Genomic DNA, 16,465 nt, shown 5'->3' on the forward strand with positions numbered 1-16,465 from the left:
GCCTTCACCGCGATTGATCGCATTTTTGCTTTTTGTTCTTTGTGTTTCCCCATTCGACAGGTGTTTCTATTTCCCGCTTATAATGCCCCTCGACCTCCAACCCTTCCCCTTCCCCTAAAACACGTGGCATTTCCTCGATTCAAGCTATTTACAGCTTTGGCCGGTCTCCCACATGGCTACCGGTTACAAACTACTGGGATTCGTGCAATTTAGGCACGAGGTCCCTCCTAGGCATTTAATAACCAAAAAGCTTCCGGGGAGTTATTCTTCCTACTTTTACTCTGAGTAGTATCACAACGTGTGCAGTACGCCCAGACTCGGTGTGTTTCGTTACCACGCGTCAACCATACATACAGATTTCATTTGGTGGAGATTCATCGCCGTACGCATCAGAGTATTGGGGAGAAAGGGGCAAGAGGGGACGCGTTTGTCGTACCGGCCTGTCTGCCGGGCGGTAAGGAGGAATAGGGAAATCTATTTGGGAGATGATGATAGGCGCGAGGGGATGCACCTGAGCAGATACTGTGTATGTCTCTGTGTCTTCTCGGAAGAGTCTTCGGGGTCATGATGATGATTGATAACTGAGAAGTCTGGAGAATGGCGTTTTTAACTCATTTCCCGCGGGTTGGCAGAGAGAAACAGAAAGAGAGAGGAATGGTGTTAGGCGGGGAATTCACTCTCATCCACATGATCAGGACCGGAGAACATGATACTTGCCTTGTCTGTCTATTGCTGGTGCATTTTCTGTGATTACGGTAGTGGTGAAGGCTGCTGATCTGTCTACCCACCATGGCAGTGCTTCTGACTTGTGAAAGCGAGACCAGCAATTTCTCACAGATTGACTACGGAGAACTATCACGCCTGACTAGGTGCTTACCTCAACCCCAGCTACCCATGAGCATATCGGATACGAAATGGTAAAGACTGGTGTTTTGCCACTCGAAGTAGATCCTACAAGCTGGCAATACGGCAGGGACTCGTTGCTAGAGTCGCATTAAAAAGGATTTGGCATCTACCTTTCGTTCATTGATCTGGATGGTAGTAATAGGGTGAAATCAACTCTGCGGTGCAAATAAGATCCTTGGGGCAACGAGGAAAAGGGGTTTTCACCAAGGTTTGTGTGTCCCTGGTCTCGGCCAACTTTCACTGCACAACACAAAGAACAGTATCAAAGCAAACCCTTCGGGCCATATATCGTAAAAACTCCATCTAGGCAATAGCATTTATGAATCACCGTGTGGGCAAAGTGGCGCGATGGGCAGATTTTCGTAAAATTCTGCAATCAGCTTCCGAATAGAGTTTCCAGCGGTAGAATATAAATACTTACCGAAGAGGACGCTCTTTTCCATTTCCTTTCTTCTTTTCTTTTCTTCACACACAGGCGTTCCCGATCATTGTGCTGGACTCTTAGTCCATCCTATACTACTTTCGAATACACTTACCCCTTTCCTACATATCCAACACCTCTATACAATACGCCGAGCATGTCGTGGTCAGTCTTCTGCCCATGATATGATCGTCGTGTTGGATAGAGGTGTTGGATATGTAGGAAAGGGATAAAGGTGTTTGAAGTGGCATAGTCTGGCCTAGAGTCTAGTATAACGATCGAGGGCGCTTGTGTGTTCGGGCCACCAAAATCCCAACCTGCCACCTCTACGCGGTGTGGCCTAGAAACGTCTGTTCTGCAGGCGGCTAGGAGCAGGCAATGGTACCGCTTACTGCTGGAGGGCCCATCTTGAGTGACATCGTCGAAGGCTTTGATGCTGCCCTCCCTTTCCCTCTATCTCCCCCCGTCGTAGGCTGCCTTCAAGGTGACGACAGGTTCACCATATGATGGTCCGGAGTCACGATACTGTATGGCACCTGCAAGAAACACTTCTTCGCATCTTCGCTTGCTCCGCGGCTGCTTACAATACTTTGGCAGTAATCGACCGGGTCAGATGTTCCAACCTTAAGTCAGTCTGTCCCTGTACGTAAATAGCCTATCCTATCACCACCAGGCATTTCGTGACGGAGCAGACAGGCCCAAACTACGGGTTGCTGTCAATTTCTTCATCAGAAATTTTGGGCTTGAACCTTGAGGTGGATCCTTATTGCCGAGTCTGACTTCGACGAGCTCGACGACGGCGAAAGAAGAGGGTTGCCAGTGTGTCGTGAGCAACGCGATGACAACCACGCCCGCCACCGTGCCATCTATAACAGCGTCTATACGCTGTCGCGTACTGTTAGACGCCCCGTTGGGAGTACTCGGACAAGACTCGCTATTGCTACTTCTATCCTGTTGTGTTCGAAATGTTCCACAATTGCATGTAGTCGAAAATGGTTATTGCAAGATGGAGAGGGTTGGGAGAGATTTGGGTCAAGCCGAGTGCGTTCATCCAGCAGAGTAGACCATTGGAATTATCATTGGAGCAGGTAATTAGTAAGTAGAGTAGCAATCTGCCTGTTGATCCAACACCACCTCGCCCGTATTGATACACTGGGATATACAGTCCCTCGCCCAATTCCATCTTCACTCCTCATCGCTTCACCCACACACAACCACCACCAGCGCCGTGGCCTGGCTTCCCCGGAAGGACTTGTCCATTTCCTTAGATTTTGGGAGTATCCTGCACGTCCTATAGCAGTAGATTCACTGTGAGTCTTACATGTCGAATGGGCAAAGGAGTAGGGAGGGCTTAAACTACCTTCCAGGCTTCCTCGAAGCCGGCATTCCGGACCCAGCGCGGGCCGGGCGCCTCGACAGAATCCACGATCAGGTGGGCTATTTGGTCCCAGAGCTTGTCGCCCTTGACCTGGAGCCAGTCTCGGTCCTCGTAGGGCTTGCTGAGCTTGCGACCGACGCCGACGGCCCTCCACAGCTTGATGACGTGGCCATCGTCTGAAAGGCTTTGCAAGCGAGGAAGAAGCTCTATATTATACCCTCGTCGATTAGTATTGGTCTGCGAACCCTGTGATTTGTATTTGCTTGGTCTGCAAAGGGGTAACAGGAAGCCTACGATGTGGTGAAAGACCCTCGTCCTTCGGCACATATTTCGCAATCTTCTCCGCCGAGAGCTTGGGGCTGCCCCTGGCGACGTATTGGACAATGTCCATCCGGATCTTCCACTCGAGCATGCGGACCTTGTGCTCGGTGGCGATCCAATCCTGCTTATTCAAGGTGACGAAGATTGGCGCCGAAGTGACGTGATGCCTATGGGAAAACGGTCAGCTTTCGACATATCTTGGAGGAGGCTGCTACGCCCCTATATCCAGCGAGCCTTGCTTACATCAAGAAGAACTCGTACTTGGGGTCCTTGCCCGGATGCAAGGCCGCGGCCGAAGCCTCGTAGATGGCCGTGTTGAACATCTCGGCCGTCTTCTCGGCCAGCTCGTCGGGGGGCAACCCGGACCCGGCCCGCGCACTCGACGGCCTCGTCCCGGGCACGGGCGAGCACGCCGTCGCGGATCTTGTTGCCATCGTCGAGGTGCGGGGAGGCTCGGAGCTTCTCGTTGCCCGCCGCCGCTTCCAGAAGGTCCGCGATGCGAGGCATCGGCATGCGGGCCGACTTGCGGGCCGTCTCCTCGGCGGCCAGGAGAAACGAGCCCATGTCGTCGCGGTGCACGCAGGCTTGGGCGAGGGCCATGGCGACGATGGCGGGTTGGTCCCATTCAACGCCGTACATCAACTGGATGAGGGGGTGCATGAACCCTTTTCCGTATGGGTTAGCCAACTATTGACACATCTCTCTCTTCCGGTCGGCAGTTTTCACTTCCTTACCTGCATACATCCTGATCAACATGTCCTGGCTCCGCTCGTCCTCCTTGAACATGTACTCAGCGAGGGTCTTCTGCCATCCGCCCAGCCTCTGAATCTCGTGCTCAAAGAAGAGGAGCCAGTCGCTGTAGTACTGCTCCTTCCCTAGGCGCTGCTTGGCCTTGTCCCAGTCCTGCAGCTCCTCGAAGAGGTTCTTGCGCGGCTTCATGGCGGGACGCTGGTAGCTTTCATTCTCGACGAAGGCCTTGCGGATATCCTCGGCCGAAGCTCCCGTGCCGTACAGAGCTAGGATGTGATGGCTGATACTATATTGAAGGTATAAGTACGTATTATAATCTTATATACCATATTATGCAAGTGCATTTACTGATCATGGAATCCTTCTTGATTGAAGAAGACGTGATGTTTGTCCAGGTCTTTCTGAAGTAGCTCGGTGGCGGTTCTGGCGGCATGGTCACTTTGCTGCATGCCCCAGAGGCCGGTATTGTCGGGAGCGATGTTGATCTTGTAGGCAGTAGCCATATTGCTGAATAGTCTTCTCTGTGTTGGTTTTGTATAAGAGGTAGTATAGCTGCGTAGCAGTCGTGGCAATACTATGGTGGGCTTGTTCATTGGATTGCCGTGAAGCTCCTTGATCGGGGCTTCATTCCCAGTCACAACTACGACGATCTGCGATTATTATATATGATGTGCTAGACGGACATGCACTCAATTGACTTTGCGACTTGCGCCCGCCATCTCGGTTTACGACGGCATCGTGAATCCTTTACCTCCGAGGCCGAGAAGCCTATTGGATTGGAGGGGAGATGACAAATGCAAGTGACGTTCAACGGGTAACGGGTTTGCGGGGGCGGCGAAGTCGTGCAGATGCGGCACGGCGGGTGGGTGACCAGCGGCCAATGTAAGGCCTATGTCATCCTTGGCGCTGATGACAACTGCTCGCGGGTTACTCCGTAGCGGCGACGATCTCCGAGATCCCTCCAACTTTGGGCGACGATGACTGGCCGAAAATAGACCTGGATTACCAATTAGGGCTTCCTTATTACTTGATCTCGAACAACTGCGTCGCGGCTCCCGGAAGTCGGATACGCGAGCTAGCATGCCAAGAAAGCGACTTTACACGCACACAACTTGCTGGCTTACGTATCACTCATGTTGAAACTGAAAAGAAAAGAGGTGGTGAACAAAGGAGGTTATCGCCAGCCAGCCAGCCAGCCAGCGACAACTCGGTAGGCATTTGCAGATGACATGGCACGTACTGATCTGAAATGTTTATTAGCCAGGCGATTGACAACAAGCAACAAGGCCACTTTGTATCCTCTCAAATTGCCTTGACGAGGGATGATCCCTTGCTTTCGCCTCGTATGAGTGGTCTAGCGCGAGCTGAATAAAGCATGCCTACAGGGCAATCAAGGTGAATCGCTGGGGTGAGGCATTGCCGTACCGTCATTAATGGGACCTCTATAACAAATACAACTGGCACCTGGGTTCTGCCTGGCTTGCTGGACACGAACAGAGGGAAAAACGCACAGCAAGTAGCACCAAGCTTGCAAGGCACGAATAAGGGGACCCGGTTTACTTGTCCGCATTCTTTCAAGGCCCAAGACTCACCAACCGTCTAGGGCCATTGGTGGCTTGTCTAGATTCCAATAGAAGCCGCGCAGCCGCGTACTCCATCATCCAGTATCAGAACAATACACACTGTAAGCCACAGTACATGATAGCTGCCCAAAATAACACGGATACGTTTGCCGACTGCTCCCCTCGATCAATCTGTTTTCCAGTGGTGCAGACTCGACCTCACGGAAAAACGGACTCCCTGTGAACCAGATGTCTCCACCCAGGCGCCAGGCGCATAGCATTGCTGGGATCGTGGACCATGCAATGGCGTCCCTGAGATAAACGAGATAAACAAGGAGCCCGTCCGCCCGGTGGCAGAACCCCGATGGTTGAGCAGAAGTTGAGGGACGTCCAACGTGGTGGTACCGACGAATGATTCAGTCTCATTTATGGAGCGACCAATCGACGAGCCCCAGGGAGATCCAGCAGGGCCCAGCTCGTATCAGATGCTGGGTCGCTGCCACAAATAGGCCCTGCCGCGTACTGGCTCGGGTCCACCGCCCTGAACGCCACTGTCACCAATGCACCACCAATGCACCGTTCCCCTGACATCTGCGCGTAACTGCAATGGGCGATTTTTCAGTTTCGGCCAGGAGCATGGCAGCCACGCCAGCACCAGTCGTTGGGACGGGAGGAAGCATTGGATGGACCTGCCTTTTTTCCTCTGGCTTCTCGTTTTTTGTTCTCTTCCATTGATCTGGCCATCAACATATCTTTTTTCCTTTTGCATATTTCTGTATAGAGCAGTCTTTGTATTGCAGCCATTCGCTTGTTCTTTATTCTCTGATACCGGATTCTCTTTCTCCAGTCGCTACTACCTTCGTTCCCTGCCTTCGTTTGACCCACAGTACGTTGGCGCCGGCATAGCCACCTGCGTTGTTGAGGAAAGTCTGAAGGCAAGAGTCAAAAGACGAAAGAGGCGAGCAGGAGAAATAACAACATATCTTTCGGGTCTTGTCTGCTGCCAGCGAAACCTACCTAATCCACCTGGAGTCGTCATCGAGAAGACCTCCGAGTCAGATCCGAACCTGGAAAACCTGGAGACGCGCGCATAGGGCCGCTATTATACATAGTTCCGGGTTAGGAACTTCGCTGCTCTTTGAGAGCTGGCAGGAGCCATTCTGTTCTTCATCGTTTTGTCTTGTGCTGTCTATACAGCCCTTCCTTTTCCTCTCATCGTATTACCATGGCGGGCTCATCGGTACCTGGGCTTCTGCCCCGTGACGGCGCCAAGACCTTCTTCAGTACCTTCAGAATCCTTTTAATACACAGGTGCGCAAGCCTATACCCGTCGGAATCTCTATACAATCCCCACTGACTCCTGGCCGCAGTTAACTACCAACGCGTTCTGGTCTTCTTTTGGTTATTCCATAGGCGCAGCGGTCCTGTTCGCTCTCCTATTTTGTCTTCTGCGGCCATACAATAAGACTGTCTACGCCCCTAGGCTGAAGCACTCTCAGGGCGAGAAAGCGCCCCCACCACTAACAAACGGTGTCTTTGGCTGGGTAAACCCGGTCGTCAAGACGAGAGACCAAGTGCTCGTGGAAAAGATCGGTCAGGATGCTACTATCTTTCTCCGCTTCATCAAGATGTCTCGCAACATCATGATCATTCTATCCATTATCGGCTGTGGCGTCTATATCCCCCTCAACATCACCCAGAACGAGAAAGCCGACAACAAGGACGCTACCAACGCCTTCATGAAATTCTCGCCCTACTCTATGGCTGGGCCGATTGTTTGGGTGCACGTCATCGTCTCGTATATCTTCGACATCATCATCTGCTTTTTCTTGTGGTTGAGCTATAGAGTGGTAACCCGTATACGCCGCGAGTACTTTGAGAGCTCTGACTACCAGAACAGTCTGTTCGCGCGAACACTCATGGTGCTTGACATTCCAAAATCGTACCGCAGTGATGGCGGTGTTGCGAAGCTGGTGGATGAGGTTGATACGACGGGAGACCCGACCGGTTTAATTGCTCGCAGCATTAAGGGGCTCCCGGAGCTCATTGAAAAACACGAAGAAGCGGTTCGGGAGTTGGAGGCGGTGCTTTCCAAGTACCTGAAGAACCCAGACAAATTGCCGGCTAAGCGACCAACGTGCAAGGCGCAGAAAGGTGACGAAGCATATACTCCTGGTTCTAAGGTTGATGCCATCGACTACCTAACCTCGCGGATCGAAAAACTCGCAGCCAAGATCCACGAAGCTAGGACGGCGGTTGGAAACCGGGAAGTGCTTCCGTATGGCTTTGCCAGCTTTCCCAATATCGACCAGGCTCACGAGCTGGCATACGCCGCCAGGAATAAGCATCCTCAAGGATCGACCCTTCGGCTTGCTCCTCGGCCCAGCGACTTGATTTGGAAGAACCTCCCACTTGACAAGAAAACTCGAAACTGGAGAAACCTGATGAACAATGTCTGGGTCGGGGCTCTAACAGTGGTGTGGACCGTTCCCAACGCCTTCATCGCCGTTTTCCTATCCGACTTTGCCAAGATTGCTGCCGTGTGGCCCGCCTTCCAGACTCAGCTCTCAGCTAATCCTAAAACCTGGGGCGCCCTCCAAGGTATCCTCGCACCTTTGGTCACGACACTGTTCTATCTGGTCCTGCCCGTTATCTTCCGTCGTCTCTCCATTTATGCTGGAGACTACTCCAAGACGGAACGAGAGAGACATGTCACTCACAAGCTTTACATCTTCTTCATTTTCAACAATCTCATCGTCTTCTCCCTCTTCTCGGCCGGATGGAAGTACGGCTCGGCCGTCGTAAATTACCAGGCAGCCAAGAACACGGACGCCTGGACCTCCATCGTGGAAACCCACCCGGGACAAAATCTGATGGCTGCCTTTTGCGACGTCTCGCCATTCTGGCTGAACTATTTGCTGCAACGTAATTTCGGTGCTGCACTGGACATATCACAGCTCACTAAATTGGCCAAGGGATGGCTGACTCGCAAGCTCACTAACCCAACTCCGCGGGAATTGATCGAGCTCACGGCGCCGCCTCCTTTCGACTACGCCTCGTACTACAACAACTTCCTCTTCTACATCACCATTGCGCTGATATTCGCCCCGTTTCAACCCCTGGTTCTCCCCGTGACGGCGTTTTACTTCACCATCGATGCTTATATGAAGAAGTACCTACTCATGTAAGTCTGCCTTTGCTCTTGCCCCTTCTCGCTACTATTGCGAAACGGTTGGCTGATTATGTTGCTGCAGGTACGTTTTCGTCACAAAGCACGAGTCTGGAGGTGAATTTTGGCGTATGATCTTTAACCGAGTCCTCTCTGCAACGCTGCTTGCCAACATTGTCTGCGCAATTTTCGTTTATGCCAGAGGAGAAGTGTCGAGGGTCCAGTTTTACATGATGATCCCGCTGCTTGTAGTTCTGGGTGGATTCAAGATTTACTGCATGAAGACGTTCGATGACAACCAGACCTACTACAGCAAGGGCGACAAGAAGAGAATGGCCGACGATGTGGTCCACGAGAGATCGAAACACGAGAAAGTGGGGGTTCGCTTTGGCCACCCGGCTCTGTACCGGAAGCTCATGGTCCCCATGGTTCATTCCAGAGCTCAGCATATTCTTAAGGATATTTACCGTGGCCGCTTGGATACTGGATTCGATGAGGATACTGGCTACGGTGATTCGTACAGAATGCAGAACATGGCCAAACCAAGGCCTGGGGTCGCCGCCACATCCGCCGCACCATTCGAGCTTGTTAGCGACTCCCAGATGGACTTCGAGAATTACCGCAACCGTGCCGACTTCGCCGATCAAGCAGGAGACGCTGGCAGCACGTACAGCAAGTCGGTGGCGGACATGTCACGCCCCGGCACGCCGGGCGGCTACCATAATGGATCGCGTTCGGGCTCTCCTGCACCTTCGTACCTCAAGCAACAGTCCGGCTACGACACAGACAAGACAGCCGCATCATCGCCCGACGGTGAATTGGGCGGTGTGACCTACCCAGCCGGCTACTTTGCCGCCCCCACGGGCCCAGCGGCACCCGGACGCAGCCCCCTTGCGCGGACGACATCGGAGGAGGATATGATGATGGGCATGAGCCACCCCACGCCTGATCAACCGCCGCATCTCGGACGCACCACATCCAACAGTCCGTTATTATAGAGCGAAGGGCGGATCAGGTTGATGTACCAATGTGTTTTGTTTAGCGGAATATAGGAAAGGAAAAAACCTACGCCCCATGGTCGGGCTTGCATTGGGTCTGGAGTTTATGACACAATATACAATCGTATCCCTAATGGACGTCAGCGTCATTAGCGATATACTTTTGAGTATAGGCATCACGGCATGATTATTTTACAGTATGCCAACCACACTTTGCGTCTCATCTCATCTTTCGTGCATGCTTTAATATAAATGAAGATAAGCATCATTCTTTTCTGCTCGTGACACCCCACGGCTTCTCTGCTGAGCCGCTGTACCTTTCAGGGGCGCCGCCGACTGCCAATTACCAAATATACCAGCTCTTGGATAAGGTGTACAGAGGAGGCTACTGCATTATATGAAGGTGAGATATTGCATACAAAGGGGGATGCGTTTCTCTCGCGAGACATGTCAGTCAAATGCCCACCCAATAGAACTTTGGTGCATCCTTCACATTTCACATGACACGTTCGAAAGGGGATAGTAGCAAGTTGTCAAACAATTAATTGAATCTCTAATGCTGCGGGTATCGCTGTTGCCAAATGAAAAAAAATAAACAGGAACTACGTACCCAAACACATGGGATTGTTCCCATGTCCCTTCAGGTATCAAACGCCGAAAGACGACGCTTTCCTTCGAATCCCGCCAACTTCTCAACAGGCCGCCCGTTAAGGGCAGGCGTCAAGTGATATCGGCGCCGTTCGTGCCGCACCGTGTTATAAACAGAAAAACGCTGGTCCCTTTCCTTCTTTTCCTTCTCTAAATGAAACTAAAAAACAACCGGCACTCGCTTTGGTCATTGACATCATTAGAACAATGCTCTATATACAATACACCCACAAAACCGCAAAACCACCTGTCGCCATATGAAGAAGCGACAGATAGATTGCATGTCATCCAAACCCCCAGCCCAGGGGAAAACGCCTTCCCAGAAGTCAGATGATGGCCAGCTTTGCGCCAACTACAGCTACATGCCCCCATCCATGTTTTTCCAGATATCGTTAGCGTCGTCGTCGCCTAGATGGCCGCCGAACGAGGAAAGCATGTGTGACATGGACGGCGGTGAGCTGGGCATGACGCCATCGGTGCTGAGGAACGTGCCAAAGTCGAATCGATGACCTCCCATCAAATGATGGCCGTCGCCTTCATGAGACAAGTGGCCCAGGTCAAGGTTGAACCCTTCATCAACGCCGGAAGCAGGAGCCATGAAATCATTAGCCTCGGAGAGCAGCTGGTTGATCGACTTGGTGAAGGGCGAGCTGAAGGGACCCAGCTCCTCGAGCATCAGGTGCGCGGGCACTGTGCCGGGTATCGGGTGCTTAGGCGAACGGCGTTGGGTAGACCGCGGGGTCCTCGTGGGGGTGCGCTGCAGTTGCAGCATCGAGTTTGCGACCACCTGGCTGGGCGACTGCATCGACCGATGCAACGACCTCGACGAGCGGATAGACTTAGTCACACTTCTAGTAATGGGTCGGTGGCTTGGCGTGGCAGCAGTGGGCGTCTTGAACGGGCCTTGGTTGCCTGACTTTGGCGGTGGTGTGGACGGACGAGCGGGTGTGCCGAAAAGGCCGACCATATCGTCATCGTGGTCGTTTGTTGTAAGTCCATTGTTCTCCTTGCCGGTCTCTCCTTCCCGCGTCTTGGAGGCTCCAGCCTCTGGTAGGGTTTGAACGATATTAACAGCAACCTCGCCCAACACCTTCTGTTGCCCATCCTTTCTAGGCGAAGGGAAGAGTAGGCGGCGGGTAGGGCCCATCTCACCATCGTCGACGGCTATGGGGCTACCGGGTGTACCGCGACCTTTAGAATGCGTAGATCCCTGCGAATGCGTAGAACCAGGGGCCTTCGAGTTCATCGTTTTTTGCGCTGCCCCGTTTGGCACATTCTGCTCGGCGATCAGGATCACAGTATCATCGGCGTCCTCGGAGGGTCCCAGCGGATCTGTTGGGAGACCAGCGTCAGACGTCAGGTTCATCTGACCGTCACTCTTAGTGCGCGATTTCTTGGACCGACCACCTTGACCGCCAGTAGGTCTCTTCTTCCGGACTTGGGACAAGCGATCCTGGTCCTTGTCCCACTTCTCCGCCGGTCTTGGTACTTTCCATTTCGAGAACCAGATGCCACATGGATTGCAAAGAAGCACCTCTCTCCAATGAGCCTTGATCTCGCTGGGAGCTAGTGCCTTCTTCACCATCTCGTAGCGAGTAGGCTTTCCATCCTGATCTCTCTTCAATATGTTGATTGCTGTGACACAGCCAGCTTTCTCCGAGTATTCATGGTACTCGGGCACACCTTCATGCTCCTGCTTCCAAATCTTGCGCCATGTTGGTGTTTGAACGGCCCCGCAGTTGGTGCAAAACGGTGGCGTCTGTCCTTTCGCAATTGCATCTTCCAGCTTTTGCTTGATAGCCTGTTTCTTCACGTAGTTCTTGTTTGAGCGGGAATCCAGGGGTCCCACCATGTCGGTTTGCGGGTGCGCCGGTTCAGACGGCACGATGGTCTGTGTCGATGATAGAGGGAACACGGGGTCGCTCGCTGGTACCGATGGTGGGGGAGTTCGGGCTCAGCCGTGCCCTCTACACTTGACCTAGGGAAAGAGGGTGGCTCCATTGAGCATCCGGCACGCTCTACTTTAACCGCCATTTCGCGTTCCTGAGAAACGTCCTTGACCCGGGGGTGAGATCCTCCAGGGGCCTTGGGGTGAGCTCCATGCTCATCGTCTCCATAAGATTGTGCTCGTCGTTCAAGTCGCACATTAACACTCGCTCGAGATCACTCATCTCGTGCGGTGTCGCAACAGAAGGCGAAACGGCATCTTCAGGAATCAGTGGTGCCTGAGTTGTAGGATGCTCCGTAGGCGTGGTAAGCTCCGCAGCTACCTGGGGCCCAATGGACTCGACACTTTCGGGATGAGATATGCTTAGTTGCTCGCGAAACTCCTGTCTCGCATAGCTCTGAGCCTGTTCTATACTTCCTCCTTGTGGCATATTGCAGCCTTGCTCTACCTCAGTAGGCATAGGAGTCAGTTCAGGGGGTGAAATTCGATTTGGTTCCGACATAGGTGCTTGCCGCGCACGCTTGGCTTTTGGAGCCTCAGAAGCTTTGCGATTTGCTAGATGGGGTGGATTGTATAGTGAGGTCTTGGGAAGGAGCTCGGGCGGTCCCGGAGTCTCGCTGAACATAACTAAGTTGTCGGATTGAGGCTGCTTCTTCTTAGCTCGACTTCTCTTCGGTTTTGGTTTTGCTACAGCAGGGGCTGGCGGTGCTTCAGTAGCCGGTTTAGTGGTTTGCTCCTCATCCAGACGAGGGTCTTCGAACCCACCACTCATAAATCCGGAGTCGGGCTGTGGTACTGGCATCGGTGGTAAAATCGGACTCGACGGAGCTGGACTGGACTGGGCACTGTAGAGACGAGACCGTGGCACAGGAGGAGATGATCCTATATCGGCAGGACTGGGCCCATCGCTGTAAGTCTGAGCTGGCGAAGGTGCAAGAGAATCAACTGGGGAACGAGCATCTAATGAGTGAGACACAGATCGATTTGACTCATTGAATGATGCCGAGAATGATCCAGCCTGGTCATGTGTCCCCATTGATTGCTGCCTCAAATTACTCTCGGTTACTGATCTCGATAGAGGAAAGCTCTTGCGATTTTCGGGTACTGGCGTAGGCGCTCTCGGGACTTCTTGCAAGTGCGATCCGTTCGCAGTATCTCCGCTTGCCCCAATGGGGCGGAAATTGCGGATTGATCCTGAAGTGCTGGCAGCAACGCGAAGAGAATCCGGCGCTGAGCCAAAGGTTGCGCTGTTGCTGCGTTCGACCTGTGTAATCTTGGCGCGCTTTCTGGGACCAGGTCCATCATCTGCATCGGTGCCATCTTCATAACCCGACGTACTGCCTTCAACGGCAGCAGGTTTCTTCCTTGGGCGGCCTCGTGGCCTACCAGTAGGAGCTTTGGAAGATGCTCTTGACGAGGGACGAGACGGGTTCTTGCTAACAATATTCACTGACTTCGGTGGGCCTGTAGAGTCGGGCGGCATCTGGGTTTGGGTTGACGTAACCGAAGGCGGTAACCCATCGCCAATCATGGGAATAGAACGCTGGAAGCCGGGTTCAGCTGAGCCCGTTCGGCTTCCAGGTCGGCTTCCGGGTTGACTGGCTGCGCTGTGGAAGCTCTGGCCGTGTCCTACGTAGTCATTCCTCGTTTCGTAAGACGAGTTGAAAGGCCGAGCTGGAACCAAAGCGGGAGATGAGGCCATTTGATTGTGTGCTTGTTGGTTGAAGCCGGTATTATGTTGCATGTATGAGTTCCACTCTGTATTTTCGGACATGGTCGATGCCGATCGGTGGAGGTGTGGCATCTGGTTGGGCATTTGGCTTTGGACGGGTGCTGGAGCCGGAGCTGGGGCTGGTTGGGGAGCTCTAGAGACGGCCGTGAGCCGGAGCTTGACCTCGAGGGTCTCGTTGATTCCATTGCCAAAAATTGCTAGCAAGTTCTTTGTGACACGGCCAGTCACCAATTGAGGATTTCCCTCCGGGTTGTTTTGCATGGCCCGACTGAGTAGCCCTTGGCCGACTAACGGAGTGTCCGGCTCCGAATAGTCGAAGGCGTAGATAGTGTAATCCCGGTCATGATCGTCAGCCAACTCTGGGCTATAGTGATAAACGGCCTTGAGGCATGTCTGCAGATCGACCAGGCCAATCCTATTCCTCTCATCGATTGGTATGGTCTGGATGTGCAGGATGGGGGCCCAGCGAGCTAGACAGTTGACTGAGCTGTCCTTATCGAAAGTGTAGTTTACTTTCACTGTGAGATAGTCAGCAATAGCCCCATACTCGATGAGAAAAGGTTATTCTCGTACAGCCCATTGCCTTGACTTGCATGCCTGATTCACCATTTTCGGTGGGCGTGGGAGCCCAGCCGGCATTATTGACGTTGGCCATGATATCGCAGGCGACCGAAATGAGGTCACTCGGTCAATTTGCAAGGGGCTCGTACGATTCCAAAGTCAGAAATTCACCAAAGAATTCCGCAAATTGGCGTGGATGGTTATAAATGTGTCCAATGGGTATCTGGATCCCTCATGGGCATGATCGTAAGTCGTGACGCGTGTTGGTATGGTATGTCCGTTTCCTCCTTGGGGGTTGGACACGCGGACGCGGAAAAGGCAGGAACCAGAGGATGAAATGGGCGAAAGTCCGTGTGGAAAATAAGACAAGAACCAACGAGAGAAGCCTTCTAATTGCGGTGCATTTGCCCTTGAGGACAAATGTCGCAGAACGAACAACTCTGGGTTCGAAGAGTGGGTGGAATAATATGAACTGGCCGAATGGAAATGGTTCGAGAAGCGAAAGAAAGAAGGTGAGGAAGATGCTCAAAGGGAATCAAATCGGTTGCTGGGTCGGAGGTACAAAGTGGGCAGCGCGAATCTTTAGTGAAGTGCAGGTACCGCGTCGGGCGACTAGAGCGTTAGAGGTACACGAGACGCGTCCGGGCCTTCCAAGGAACGAAAAGCCCGCGTTTTGGTGACGTCCAGCTTAATTGAAAAAAGGTACGTGAGGTACCTTGGGCCTGGCAGGCTCGGCCGATTCAATGACATGCCATTGGTCGGCTGGGCGGGCTCAGGCGGGGCCTGTATCAAGCTGGGGGATCGCATGAAAATCAAGGAGGCCCCCGCTCTGATACGTATGTGGGGCACGGGTCGAGAGCTGAGCTGGGTACGTACCGGCCATTCAAGATAAGGATCTCTTATCAATAACAGCCCTAGAATTGCCCACAACCACGCTTTTTTCCGACCGTTGGCCTGCAACTTCCGACCCACAGCTGCTCTTTTTTTATGAGCCTTTCCCCTACGATTTTAATTCCCTTCACTGATTCCCAACCCCGGAGCCGCCAACACAACACCAACCAGAATCCCCTTCCACAGCCGCAAAGATGGGTAGAGTTCGCACCAAGACCGTGAAGAAGTCCGCCAAGGTGCTGATTGAGAAGCACTACCCGAGACTGACAGTTGACTTCGAGGTCAACAAGCGTCTCTGCGATGAGGTTGCTATCATTGCCAGCAAGCGTCTCCGCAACAAGATCGCCGGATATGTCACTCACTTGTTCGTACCCCATTCTATAAATCAATCACCAGTTGGTTGGTTTGCTAACCCGCCACAGGATGAGACGTATTCAGCGTGGTCCCGTCCGCGGTATCTCCTTCAAGCTTCAGGAGGAGGAGCGCGACCGCAAGGATCAATACGTTCCCGAGATCTCTGCCCTCGACTTCGCTCAGCTGTCCGAGAGCGGCCAGCTCGACATCGACTCCGAGACCAAGGATATGCTGAAGCAACTTGGCGTAAGTTTTGGCATGTTCCAATCTTCAATGACATTCAGCTTCTAACAATGTTTTGCAGTTCGAGTCTCTGCCCGTCAACGTTGTCCCTGTGGTTCAGCAGCAGTCCGTCGACCGCCCCCGCCGCTTCAACGACCGCCGTTAAAAGCCGACCACTGCTCTTAAAAATTAAGTAGCAAGCCCACGACCACCCCCGTCGCTCAGCCGACGGCCGTTCTTGAAAAAAGACAAGACGGAAACAAACCAACTCGAGGTGGATATGGTCGCTTTCCTCGTGCCCTGATCAATGGACGAAAATCCTGATCAGCGGACAACAACTTCTTGCGAAAGGTGTCTCTACTAGTTTAGATTGATTGCCAATTTGAGAAGTGTCCCAAGACTCTCAGTCCCTCTGTGGGCGCAAGATGTTCCTCCCTTTTCACGTGGCGTCAAGTTCAGTGCTCAGCATCTATACTTGCCGTCACGTGAGTGACTTCTTTTGTGACACGCGAACCTGATCATGATTATGTTCGGTAGGTACATGACTTTGCTGTAAATCGTAATTCCCCTCAACAGACGACTCTACTGTGCGACCTCGAACTTG

General features: G+C 52.8%; 5 protein-coding genes across 5 annotated transcripts; 2 read left to right on the top strand and 3 right to left on the bottom strand.

Moving 5' to 3' along the window:
* Nucleotides 1-2,678: 2,678 nt before the first annotated feature.
* PG998_006954 (uncharacterized protein) lies at nucleotides 2,679-4,279 on the bottom strand (the record flags this gene model as incomplete). Its single annotated transcript, XM_066873770.1, has 5 exons — nucleotides 2,679-2,911; nucleotides 3,000-3,193; nucleotides 3,406-3,691; nucleotides 3,761-4,062; nucleotides 4,125-4,279. 5 exons carry the CDS (start codon nucleotides 4,277-4,279, stop codon nucleotides 2,679-2,681), a joined length of 1,170 nt encoding a protein of 389 aa, XP_066729715.1.
* Nucleotides 4,280-6,563: 2,284 nt separating this feature from the next.
* Nucleotides 6,564-9,505, top strand: PG998_006955 (uncharacterized protein; the record flags this gene model as incomplete). Its single annotated transcript, XM_066873771.1, has 3 exons — nucleotides 6,564-6,578; nucleotides 6,709-8,522; nucleotides 8,593-9,505. 3 exons carry the CDS (start codon nucleotides 6,564-6,566, stop codon nucleotides 9,503-9,505), a joined length of 2,742 nt encoding a protein of 913 aa, XP_066729716.1.
* Nucleotides 9,506-10,511: 1,006 nt separating this feature from the next.
* PG998_006956 (GATA transcription factor (Ams2)) lies at nucleotides 10,512-12,005 on the bottom strand (the record flags this gene model as incomplete). The annotated part of the gene is made up of 1 exon (XM_066873772.1): nucleotides 10,512-12,005. The coding sequence occupies one exon, from the start codon at nucleotides 12,003-12,005 to the stop codon at nucleotides 10,512-10,514; it is 1,494 nt and encodes a 497-aa protein (XP_066729717.1).
* A 166-nt stretch (nucleotides 12,006-12,171) lies between these two features.
* Nucleotides 12,172-14,488, bottom strand: PG998_006957 (uncharacterized protein; the record flags this gene model as incomplete). Its single annotated transcript, XM_066873773.1, has 2 exons — nucleotides 12,172-14,351; nucleotides 14,407-14,488. The coding sequence occupies 2 exons, from the start codon at nucleotides 14,486-14,488 to the stop codon at nucleotides 12,172-12,174; spliced, it is 2,262 nt and encodes a 753-aa protein (XP_066729718.1).
* Nucleotides 14,489-15,479: 991 nt separating this feature from the next.
* On the top strand, nucleotides 15,480-16,027 carry PG998_006958 (40S ribosomal protein eS17; the record flags this gene model as incomplete). Its single annotated transcript, XM_066873774.1, has 3 exons — nucleotides 15,480-15,649; nucleotides 15,708-15,885; nucleotides 15,944-16,027. 3 exons carry the CDS (start codon nucleotides 15,480-15,482, stop codon nucleotides 16,025-16,027), a joined length of 432 nt encoding a protein of 143 aa, XP_066729719.1.
* Between the last annotated feature and the right edge of the window lie 438 nt (nucleotides 16,028-16,465).

Source organism: Apiospora kogelbergensis, assembly GCF_038363985.1.
Source record: "Apiospora kogelbergensis strain CBS 113332 chromosome Unknown utg000005l_segment0_segment0, whole genome shotgun sequence".
Lineage (NCBI taxonomy): Eukaryota > Fungi > Ascomycota > Sordariomycetes > Amphisphaeriales > Apiosporaceae > Apiospora > Apiospora kogelbergensis.